General features: G+C 50.6%; 1 protein-coding gene across 1 annotated transcript in view; it reads right to left on the bottom strand.

Moving 5' to 3' along the window:
* The window catches only part of CCND2 (cyclin D2), a 28,544-nt gene extending 22,423 nt beyond the window's left edge, over positions 1 to 6,121 (bottom strand). Inside the window, exons 1-3 of the mRNA XM_056515624.1 lie at positions 4,864 to 6,121; positions 3,290 to 3,505; positions 664 to 823 (exon numbers count right to left, since the gene is read on the bottom strand). Coding sequence (XP_056371599.1) covers positions 664 to 823; positions 3,290 to 3,505; positions 4,864 to 5,058 — 571 coding nt within the window. The 5' untranslated portion in view covers positions 5,059 to 6,121. The remainder of the gene's footprint in view (positions 1 to 663; positions 824 to 3,289; positions 3,506 to 4,863) is intronic.
* Between the last annotated feature and the right edge of the window lie 6,131 nt (positions 6,122 to 12,252).

The raw sequence follows: 12,252 nt of genomic DNA, 5'->3' as shown, positions 1-12,252 counted from the left end.
ACATAGAAACAAAAACCAGTGTTTTGGAGGCAGGTCAAAATTAAAAAGCCTGTCTTCCACAGAGGGAATTATTCTCATCTAAATCTTCAGAAACTGTGTTCAGCTGTATGAAAAGAGAGTGTAATGGCTCCCTACAAAACACAGTAGTTTCATTGCTTTCTTGGGGTGAAGCTAGGAAAAAAAATCTAAAATTTTTTTAAAAAGTAATTACTTTCTAAACTGCCATTCCCTATGCTTCATGGATATGGTAGTACCACATAAATGTTAAGACACACAATTTTACCTTTTATCTGGACAGAGCCCAGTTAATGAAAAGTTCATGAACACATTCATTCAATGCATTAGCTCAATACATTTTGGATTAATGTGCCATAACCGCTTCTGTATTTTGAGCTGTCCCTACAAATGACCCATGGCCCTCTAAAAGAAGCAAAGTAAAACCCAGGATGGTCTAATCCAGCCTTACAAGACTTCACTTCAAAAGCACCACACACCTCAGCTGCACTACGGGTCACTAGTGCAAGAATTCTGTCCTTACAAAATTGGGGCCTGACTCACAACACCCTCTGCAAACATCCCCATGGGATTTAGCTCCTCTTTCCACATCATGTAAGGAAGAAATCTGCCCTTCCCAGCACACCATGCCAGAGCAGCTGAGCCTACCTGTGGCACACAGGGCGATGAAGGTCTGTGCATGCTTCCGGATCAAAAGCAACTTGTCTTTAGGGAGAGGCACCTTCCTTAGGATGTGTTCAATGAAATCGTGGGGGGTGACAGCTGCAAGGTTCCACTTCAACTTCCCCAGCACCACCAGCTCCCATTCCTGCAGAGGGGGACAGGGAGAGCAAAAGAGAAGGAAAGCCATAAGCAAGCCTGTGAAAAACCTCTCCTTTTTTCTTATTATTTATCACTGCTAAATTTGTTTTGCTTAGACCCTTTTTTCCATACACCTCTACTGCTTTGAAGTTGTTGACTTTATATTCTTTTTTTTTTTTGAACACCAGAAATGTCAGGCTCTACTGAAAATAATGAGACCTGGCAGCTCCTGCCAAGGTTTTACTTTTTTTTTTTTTTTATCCAGTGCTGAATGCCCACCCAGAAGTTTAGCCTGCAATTAGATATTGCCAAGGTCACTGTGGTCCTTTCCTAGTAACTTCTTTTAAATGGCTATAGTCCTTACTTTATAGCCATTTAAAGCCCTAGGGACAGCCATGCACAAAAATAACCTAGATATACATTCCTTTTTTCACAACTGGGGAAGTTGGCTTGATGGCATTCACTCCCAAAACTGTACTCCAAAGGTCCTGCAGATAAATCTGACGGTGCTTTAACTACTCCAAGACAGGCTCTGCAGAAAGGAAACGCACACAACACAGCCAAGAAGTAGCCTGTGTAAATTATCTGCCAGTAAATCATGTAGGAGCCATTCCCAGATTCTTTGCACGCCCAAAACTCCCACTGCAATCAAAGGAAAACTTGGGCGTGTCCGTAACTACCGGCCATTCCCTGGAATGGGATTCCATGTGCAAACAGCACTGGATCACCAGATCCAGCCATGGGGTGCATGGCCTGCCTGCTTCAACATTTAAACCGAGTCCTGAACACCTCACAGTGCCCCACAGAGCGAGCAGAGCTCAGGCTTCCAACTCGCATTTGTCTCATCCATCAGCTATTAGCCATTAACTAAATTCCACGCGCTGGTTCCCAAGTCCTGATGATGCCTGATGGAGCCCCACGTGGTGGGGAGCCCCAGCTGAGCTCACAGAGCTGGCAAGTCAGGGGAAAAAAAAAAAGAAAAAAAAAGTCCTTTAATTTTGCAGCCGCAGAGACATCAACCAGCGTTGCTGAGAAACCATAAACATGGACCCCACAATGCCATTTCTGCAGTCGTTTCCCTGAATAGATGCCCACTTGAACAGCAAGTTACTTTCCTACAGGACATTCCTGCTGGATTATGACAGAGCCCTCCATGGCCTGAAAAAAATCTCACATATATGCAAAAGGCTGCAGAAACCAGATGGGGTTTTTTAATTTCTCAAGGAAACCTGTAAAATGTTGGGAGTATAAGGGAGATTATGTGAACTCAGGCCTGCTCTTCCCAGCATTACTGATGTGAGAGGTTTTGAGAGAGGACAGTCAACCCAGAGGACCAAATAAAAGGAAGGACTTTAAACTCATGCTTAAATCCACGTGGCACACGAAGGTAGGGACATCATCCTGCATATTTGCACGTGGAGGCCACGGCACTTCCCTTGCCCATCTGTGCCACCAACAGGACACCTCATGGCCCTGACAGCCAGGCAGAGTTTAAGGGCAAGGCTCTTTAATTCAGTGGAAGCATGAGCTATCAACCCCAACCCCTCCCCAAGGGGAATTCCCAGTGATTCATAGGAAAAATTCTCCTGCAACTCAGATGGCTGCAGCCATCTCTCTGACCTAGCATCCATGTCACCAAGGGGCCCTGGTGCACGTTCAGTGCTCCACATCATGATGTGCACATCACTTATTTCAGTAATTATCAATTTGCTTCTTCTTCCACTGCACCTTAACTGAGAGAAGCAGCAGACATGAGGTGGTTTAACTGAGCTGTACCACACAGCATGGGTCAGGTTGGAAAGGACCACAGTGGGGCAACCTGGTGCCACCTCCCTGCTCCAGCAAGGAGCACAGGCCACAGGGTTGTGTCCAGACAATGCTGGAATATCCCTAGTGAGGGAGAATCCACACAATCCAGACAATCTATTCAGTGCTTGATCACTGCATAGTGAAGAAATCCTTCAAAGTGTTCAGGTGGAGCTCCCTGGGCATCAGTTGGTGTTCAGGCATGGCTGAGCATCCTGGAGTCCCCTCGGGCATCCCGGGGTCCCCTGATCATCCTGGACCCCCTCGAACATCCCGGGTTCCCCTCGAACATCCCGGGTTCCCCCCCGGTGCCGGCACCGCCGCGTGTCTGCCGCCAGGTGGCGCCGCCGCGCCGCCCGCCCGTGCACGTGCGCCCGGCGAGGTCCCCCCGTGGGGACAGCGGGACACGGCGGGGACAGCGGGACACGGCGGGACACGGCGGGACACGGCGGGGACACGGCGGGGACCGGCCCCAGAACCGCCGGCAGAGCCCGTGCCCGCGGACAGGCGCGCCATGCGCTGCCAGGCGAGGCCAGGGATGTCCCCCCCGCCCTCAGCGGTGACCCCCGAGACTCCGCGGCCGCTCAGGGAAGCGTGGGTTTTCCTACAAGGGTGGCGAAGCGCTGGGTGCTGTGCCGCACAGGAAGGAGGAATTGGGGCTGCTTACCAGCAGCTCTTGGGGTTTGATGGAATTGTCCGTGTATATGCACAGCTTCTCGGCTGTGAGGGGGATTGTCTCTTTCAGCTTGGAGGCCAGGAACATGCACACCGCCCCCAGCAGCTGCAGATGGCACTTCCGAGTGGGCACCACAGCTAAGAATCTGTCCAAGTAATTCATGGCCAGAGGGAAAACTTCTTCTTCGCACTTCTGCTCTTCGCAGACCTGCAAGGGAGCAGCGTGGGGAGGGAACGATGGGGCGTCGGGGGGAAAACGGGGATGGGAAGAGAGAAAGAGACAAGGAAAAAAATAAATAAATGAGTGAACCCACCAAGCAGACCACTACTTCCCTTGCTTTTGCTCCTATTTTTGTTTCCCGGGGAGCTAAATTTTGGGGGAGGGGGAGATCTGTGGAGAGGCTGGGAAGGCTGTCAATCGGCTTTCACATTCCTTTAGTTCATTCAGTAAGAAATGAATTCAAGACACTGTGTGGGAGAGCCGAAAAGCCCCATCCAGCAGCAAGCGAGCAGCCTCAGACTTTTTTTTTTTTTTTTTTGCGACCCAATTTTTCTTTTTTTTATTTCGTCATATTTTCAAAAAATCGATAAAAATATCAAAACTACCCCGGCGGTCCCGGTTTTGGGGCTGGCGGCATCCCGGGACGATCCCCTATCGTTTCCGACAATTGTAAAAATTCCCCCGCCGGGTGTCCCCCGGCCCTGCGCCCCCAATCCCGCGCTGGGGGGGAAGGACGGGAGACATAGCGAGGGCGAGGTGGGGTGGAGAGAGAGCCCGAGCCGCCTGGATCCTTTTAGCAGGCAGCGAGCAGCAAAATTCTTTTTAAAAATTTACCAAAAATCGGAGCCGCGGAGAAAAAGCACAAATCGCACATGAAAACCAAGCGGGGAGTCTGGGCTTTCCAACCCGCGGGGTTTGGCTCGGGAAAGGTCCCCCCCAAAGGAGATGCGAAGGGGCAAAGGATGGCCGGTGGGGGCCAGCGCAAGGCAGGCGAGCCTGCGGGGCTGCGGGCCCGCTGCCGCCGCGCCGGGAGCCCCGGGGCGAACGGGGGGCTCGGCGCTCGCCCCACGGCCCCGGCACACCGGGGGTCCCGCTCGGCGGGGGCGGGGGGCACGCCGAGCCCCCCGGCGAGCAGCGGGGGCAGCCGGGCTGGGCGGCTGCGAGCAGAGCCCGCATGCAGCGCAACATGGCGAGGAGAGGCACGTCCTCCCCAATGCATACGTGGGCACGGAACCGCGGAACCCCGGCCGGGCAGAACGCGGGGCGCACCGGGCGCCCCCCGATCCTCGCCCTGCCCCGGGCGCTGCTGCCTTTTCCCAGGAATGCCTCGATCGCAGGCGCTCCCGGAGGCGGATTTTCTTCGCTTTTAATTGCAATGACTTTTACAACTCTCTCTCTCTTCCCCCCCATCCGACACGCCGCGCTTCCCCCCCTCCCGCACCCCGAGCCCCCCGGAAAGGGCGATTCCCCCGCGGGCTGCCCGTGTCCCCCGCGCCCCTGCCCGCACCCGAGGGGCAGCGACAAGGACCCGGTGATCAGGGGCAGAGGGGCCGGGGTGTACGAACCTCCAGCATCCAAGTGGCCACCATCCTCCTCATGAAGGGCTGGATGTCCTTCTGGACGCACTTGAAGTAGGAGCATTGGGGCAGATACCTTTCCTCTATGGTTAGTAAGTTGTGCAAAACGCGGTCGTCGTAGAGCAAGTTGGGGTCAGGCAGAGCTCTCCTCATGGGATCCACCTCGCAGCACAGCAGCTCCATGTTTCCAAAGAGATCTCCCTCTTTCTCTGATGGGAAAGGTTTTTCCTTTTTTTTTTTTTCCTTTTTTTTTTTTTTTTTTTCTTTTTGGGAGGGGGGGAAGGGGGTGGAGAAAGGAGAGGGGTAAAGGAGGAGGGGTAGGTGGGTGGGAGGAAGACGACAGGGCTTTCCAGCTCGCTCCTGCCTCCCTTGAAACTTGTCTCTCCCTCTCTTGATTTCTAGCCTAAAGTTGAAGCGAAGTGACGCAACTCGGCAGGGCAGGCAGTTCTCTCTCTTGTTATTATGGAGAACAGCAGCTGGTCAGACGTAACATCAAACGCTTTTTTTTTTTTTTTTTCCCCTCTCTATAAGCTAACAAGGAACCAGGAGGCCCTCGTATAGGGACACACAGACACAAATGACAGCTTCTCTTTTGCTTCCTTCCAGCAACCAAATTAAAACCGCTCCACACTTGCCTTCTGAGGGAGCCCGTCCCGATCAATTTCCCCTCTCCTTTTCTTACTGCAAGGAACTGCGGGCTCCCCTCGGTGCCCACCCAGACGATGGGGGCGAAGTATGAAATGTCCTGGCACAGCAGGCTGCCAGATCCATGTCTCTCGCTCTCCCTGCTCCGGCACCCCCTTAACCCTGCAGCCGGAGGGGGACACAACTCCCCGCTAACAGCAAACTCCCCAAAAAAACCCTTGAGGGGTGGGGGCTCCGCGGCGTCTCCGGGCTGAAATCTCCGCCACAACCACCACGTCCGGCACACACCCGCGGTTCGAGCGGGCGAACCGTGTTAGAGCTGCCCGGCCACACCGATACAACTTTCTAGGAAACGCAGCGGAGGAAGGAGGGAGGAGGGAGGGCGGAGGGAGGAAGGGAGGGAGGGGAGGGACGAGCGAGAAAGGTTGGCTGGGGAGGAGGGGGGAGGTAAGAGGAGCTATGTCCCACACAGGGTGACTTCCACCCTGCTCGCACTTCGCCGGCAGCCGCTCCCCGCCTGCGAAATGTGACAACTTTGCGAACTCTCTGCCGGCTGCGGCAGAGCAGAGGCTCCCGAAGGGGAAGGCGCTGCTGCAGCCCCGCGGGGTCCCCGCAGCGGCCGCCCCTCATTCATCCCCCCGGCGCGGAGGGTGGGCCGGGGGCGGCGGGCACGGAAATACCGCCTTAAAAGTGCGAGCGGGGACTTTGGGGCGCCGCTTCCCCTCCCGCTATTTGCATAGCCAATAGCTCTGGGGCTCTCGCCGCTGCGCGCTGATTGTTACCGGGCAGATTATATTTTAAGGGCGCATGATGCCCGGGCATCGAGAGCAAGCCCGGCGGGATGGGGGAGAGCGAGCCGCATCACCTGGGGTGAGGCAGAGCCGCTCGGGCTCTGCCGGCACCGCGGCAAAGCGGGCGAGGGGCCACCGGCGCCCCCTCCCCGGCCAGCGCTCGCCCTTCTGCACCGGAGCGGATGGGAGGGGTGGGAGCAGCTTTGCCGGCTCTCGCCGGAGTCCAAAAGGTGGCTGGGACACGGCCCCATCCCCCTGGAGCGGGGGACAGCAGAGAGCAGCATCTCCCCACAAACGCATCTCCCCACAAACCCATCCCCGCGCCCCCCGGTCCCGTCCGCGGAGGCTGCGGGGAGCTGCCGGGCATCGTGTGTGGCCCCGGCCGGCGATCCCGGGTCACGGGGGCCGGGCAGAGCCGTGCCCGGCCGGGCTCGGTTTGGGGGGCGGCGAGGAGGGGGCACGGCGAGCGGGACCCGCTGCGGCGCGCTCCGCAATGAAAGGCTCTTTAACTTCCACCATTCATTTCCCCTTCCTGGCTGCTCCCGCGAACAGGGAGCGTGTTGTGTCAGCGCACGTTTTCCTTCTCCAAACTTAAATTCATAAGCGCTCCCGTCTGGCTTTGTAGCCCCACAATGCGGCGATTGTGATTTATGTGGGTTTTTTCTGGGGGGGAGGACAACGGGTGCCCCGATTGTGGGGTGATGTCTGGGGCACGGCGGGGAAGGGATGCGGGGGCCCCGCGCCCCGCGATGGGGAGAGCAACCGAGGGCACCGCGGTGCTGGGCGTGCGGTGGGGATGTCCCGTTAGGCGAAAAAAAAAAAAAACACCACACAAACAAACCTCCCTAAATCAATAATAAATGGAAGCGTGCCAGCTCTGCACGCGGAGGTGCCGCTGATCCGCGGCAACGTCGTGCAAAAAAAAAAAAAAAAAAAAAAAGGAAAAAAAACAACCGAAAAACTTTTTCCCGCGGCCGCGGAAGCCACCGTGCCCGAGCTGCCCCTTCGCCTTGCCCCCGTGCCCACGGGCGCTGCCGCCTGCGTTCGGAGGCAGCAGATGTTTTAACAGCCTCCGTGGAGAGATTACCGAGTGCCATATGTTAAATACCACCCTTCCTCCGGAAAAAAAAAAAAAAAAAAAAAAAAAAAGAAAAAGAAAAGAAAAAAAACCCATCCAAAACAAAAACAAAACAATCAGAAAAACCAACCACTCCCCCTCCCCAAAAAAGAGAGAAAAAAAATAACAAAAAATAATACTACAGTACAACAGCAAACCCCACCCTTTTCGCACTCGCTCCCCTTCTTTTGCTGAGCTGCCTCGCCCATTTAAAAGCATAAATGATTGAATCAAAGATCGCGGGGATGTGCGCTCCTCCCTCGCAGCCCCGCAGCCCCGAGGGAAGGGGGCTGTGCTGCTCCCAACCCACCGCACCGCCGGGTGGCAACACCGCCGGCATCATTTAGGGTTTGGGACACTTCTGCAGGGCACCAAGGGCTCCTCATCACGAACCCGACGCGCGGTTATCGTCTAATCGATAATGCGTAATGATATTTTATCGGGCTCTGTTGGAGAGCGCTGCAAAGCTTCTTGGGTTTTTTAAATAAATCCTAAATTCGTCATCACTTCTATTTATTTAATTTCTTTTCCCAGCGAATCTGAGAGAACCATCAGGAAGGTGCTTCAGGGGACAGGATGGGCTCAAGCCTTGCAGGGCAATAGACACGGTGTGAGTGCGCCCGGCCGCCGCGGGGTTTTTGTTTGTTTAAATGGAATAAGTATTCCTTTGCAGTTCTTGAAACCTGAAGGCTAGAGTGTGAAACATGAGAATCTGAAAGTGAAACCGACTGGAAGCCAAAAAAGAAACAGATGAATGTGTTTCCACTGTCCAAGCTGAGAAAAGCCCCGAAAGCAAACAAACACCATGAATAATAAAATGCGCAATAGATTTGAAATAAAATTACTCCAGCGTCAGTCATTGGAAGCAGTCAAGGTTGATAGTTTAATTGTTTGGTTTTTTAAAATTTATCTGATTTTTAGCCGTTCAAAGGTAAATTGCATAATTCAATGCTGTGCATTCAACAGGGAAAAAAAAAAAGAAAAAACACGATAAAAATTATCTTTTATTTCCTCTGGTTTTTGATGAAAGACTGGGAAAGGATGTGAACAGCACAGGATCCTCTGCATATCATCCATGTATTTTCAAGAAGTATTTTAGTTATACAGGTTGTTTTCAACTCTAAATAACTGTGTGGTGGCAGCTTTATGATTAACAGCCATATCAGAAAACATAAGTACCGAACAGGGGAACCATACCCTGTAATAAAACTATTCTCACCTTTAGTGGGTGATTTTATGCAGGCTCAATGGTTAACAGCATTAACTAATGGATTCTGTGTCATTGGTTAATATATTTTTAATTAATTGCTCCTTTCTGTTTTGTGCAAAGTTTCTTCTTTAACCTTTCTCATTCCCTAGTTTAAACTTTTTCAGAGCGGTAATTAGAAACTGTGTTTGTGCAAAGAGTGCACGACTCCAGACAGATTTTTTTATTTGGTGAGATGCGGAAGGAGTATTAAAAAAAAAAAAAAAAAAAGCTGCAAGGATGGTCGTGTACCTGGGATTGATGTTTTATGCTGGAAGACTCGATAAACTCATCACATTTATCCCAAAGAATTCCCAGGCTGACATTGCTGCCTTATCTGGCAGGGGAGCCGCGTCCCCTGCAGCCGCCGCGCTCCTCTCCTGGAGGGGCAGGGCGATAAGCTGCGCTCGTTCGCTCGGACGAGGAGCAGGGAACAGGTGCCTCCCCCGCGCCAGGAAGTCAATGGAAAGTGACATTTTTTACCCTGGCATGCAGAACTGTACAGAAACGCCGTCATTCTTTTCTTGGGTTTGTTTGGGTTGGGGTTTTTTTCTTTCTTTTTTTTTTTTTTTTTTTTTTTTTTTTTTTTTTTTTTTTTTTCTTTTGGCGCAGATATTTGAAAGAGCAAGCACGGTTCTGATCAATTGCAGGTATGAACCACTGATATCTCTTTCACCATATGATAGAATCTGAAGGTGACAATCCACCTCCCTCCTTTTTTTTTTTTTCCTTTTCTCCTCACTGCCTATGAATCAGCTTCCTTTTCTTCTTAGGATGGTTTTGCTGTTAACCTCTTGCATTCCCTACCTGATGGCATGTTTGTACCAGTCCTTAGTTCAAGAATGGCTTCAACATTAAATGTACAGGTTTTGTTTTTTTTTTCTTTTCAGGCTGCTGACAGATATCAATAAAAGACTTTCTGTCCCCAAACCTTCAGCTGATTTCCAGTTTTTAGAGCACTTTGCTGTGACATAGCTTCCTTCCTTCAAAAGCAATGCTCAGTCTTTTCTCTGTGGTCTCTCAGGTGGTTCTGCTCTTACTGAAACAAATGTGGAGCTTCAATTCCATTTTATTTGCTTTCTGTCGACACTGAGGCAAAGATTTTACATTTCATACACATGTGTAACATACCCAGGTCTATACAAACGGGGAATAGGAAAGGAAGATGTTAAGAGGAAATTGCTGCTTCTATGGGGATTTGGGAAGGGCATATCTGAGTTGTCCTAACAGTGCTGTGAACTGCTAAATAATCACGGTATTTACTCCCAGGAGAGCAGCTGTATTTGAAAGGTAAGTGCAAAGATTCTGTTAATCTGCAGTGAGGGAATTATCCTAACACAGGCTCCCACACTGAATAGTTTGCTGAAACACATGTGGCATATGCTGTCTGCCAAAGAGTGAGATATTTTATATGGAGCTTCATCAGGGTGGGATTTTGGTTTGGAAGCCACATGAATGACTGTGGGATGGGGATAAGCTGGACCTCTCATTGTGTGCAGATGTGTAGAGCACATCCAAATTCTGAAAACAGGTGGATTTTTAAAGGAAAGAACAGCTTGTCTTGTTATCTCTGTGAAAACATCAAAAATTGTCCATGAAGAAATACAAGGCTCTCAACCAGTATTTTGGATGTCCCCTTTGCATTCCAGGGACAATGAAATACTCTCTAGATCTGTTGATTTTTGTCTTCTTAACATGATCAGACAAAACAAACAGAAAAAATAAAACTTTTATTGCCTGACAAAGAGACAAACACATAAAACTCTCAAAACAATAGTATCACAAAATAAAATGGTGTCAATAAATTCTCTTGACTGAGGTAAACTATTTTACTTGTAATTTCCTCCTCCAAAACTGCTGAATTAAAAGCTATTCCCACAGATGAATAGTCAGGATATTTTAATTATCTGTGTCAATTACGCTTGCACCTGGGAAAATTAATTCTTTTTAATATATTAATAGCCTAAAATACTACATTGCATATAATATTAATGACCACCTGAATACAGTGCTATCATTTGCTTCTTTTTTCTCTCCTTCTCTTTTGGGAATGCAGCATTTTAATCCTATAATGGAGTGCTCCAGCACCAGTATGCTCCAAAACTATGGATTTTATAGTGATCAAACTGAAACGTTTTGAAAGGTGCTGCCCCTTTTCACAGTGGCAGTTCAGTCACTGACCAGGAGCCACATGGCTTTTGAATAAATGGCTTTATTGAGAATTAAAGCAGTGTGGGCAGTGAGAACACCCTATCACCCATGAGCTTCTCAGCATCCCTGGCTTCCCCAAATCCTTCTGCTCAGCAGTGCTGCCCCTTGTGAGGCTTTGCTGGGTGTTGGAGTGAGTGATGGGCAAACATGAGCTCAGGGACTGTCCCTCTGTGCAAGGGGGTGACAAACATCTTTGTTTTAAGCTCAGCCTTCATCTATTTCAGATCTCAGCTCCCAGCATTTTCACACAGTCAGGTTTGGCTGACTGAGGTGTCTTGGTGGGCATGGTCAAAGTCATGTCTGCTTTGTCTGAGCTCCATCCAAAGCCTGGGAGGTTCTTGTTTGGTCTGGGCAAAGCTCCTGATGTGGGTGAGAAGGTCCCTTGGGCAGAGACAGGAAGGCTGGTGATAACTGCCCTCCTGGTGAAGTAGAGAGAAATTTTCACAGGTCTCTGTGAAATCCACTGCTGCTGCCCTGGAGAGCTCCCAAAGCTCCTCCATCACTCCACAGGGGCAGAACTCTTCAGCAGCAGCTGGGCAGTGGTGAGCGATTTCTCAAGGGCTGCATCTCCCCAGGGGTGTCTGAGGAAATGTCCTCCCCTCTCTGCAGCTCTGCTACCTCATCCCAGCAGCATTTGGCTTTTTACCCTCAGCTAAAGAGTGCTTTGCTCCACTGCTGTTTTCCCTGAATCTGGAGCTGGGGTGAACAGGCAGACACAACTTCCTATGCACGACCTTGTGCTGCCTTCCAGATGTTTTACTGCATGTAAATATACACAGCTCTGAGGGAAACATTGCTCTTATAAAGGGTTAGATTGGAAGTCATCTAGCCCAGTCCACTGCTCACAGCAGGGCCAGCACTGGGTTCCTCAGGGCCTTGTGCAGCCAAAAATACCCAAGGATGGAAATCCCACAGTCTCTTTGGGTAATGCCTCAGTGCTGCAGCAGCATCAGGTGGAAGAATCTCGTAAAAAAACCTTTGTTTAGAAAGGTTAAGAACTTAACTTCTGTTTCTTTGTTAAGAATCCTTGTGCCTGGTCAGAGTTTTCCTGGCTGTAATTCTTGTCCATCCTCTTGAAGTCTCCTGGGTATCTGAAAAGCTGAAGGAAGCAGTGGTGGGTGCTTGCTGGCCACTGGCATTACTCCACACACATAGCTCAGGGTGTAGCATGCAGGATCTGTAGTGTGGCTTTTATTGGTGAATGGAACTAAACTGCCTCAGTAACTAAAAAAATCACTAACATATGTCCCACACTGCTCTCTTTCACTGAAACCTCCAGATCTCATCCACTGTCTCCTCCCTTGGCTCCTTTCTTGGTCCTTCTTCATCCCACATGGTGCAAATCTGTACCCCAAGTTAAACTCTGT

The sequence above is a fragment of the Oenanthe melanoleuca genome, chromosome 1A (assembly GCF_029582105.1).
Source record: "Oenanthe melanoleuca isolate GR-GAL-2019-014 chromosome 1A, OMel1.0, whole genome shotgun sequence".
Lineage (NCBI taxonomy): Eukaryota > Metazoa > Chordata > Aves > Passeriformes > Muscicapidae > Oenanthe > Oenanthe melanoleuca.
Note: the sequence above shows the minus strand (reverse complement) of the source record. Positions and strands in the feature narration are given on the sequence as shown.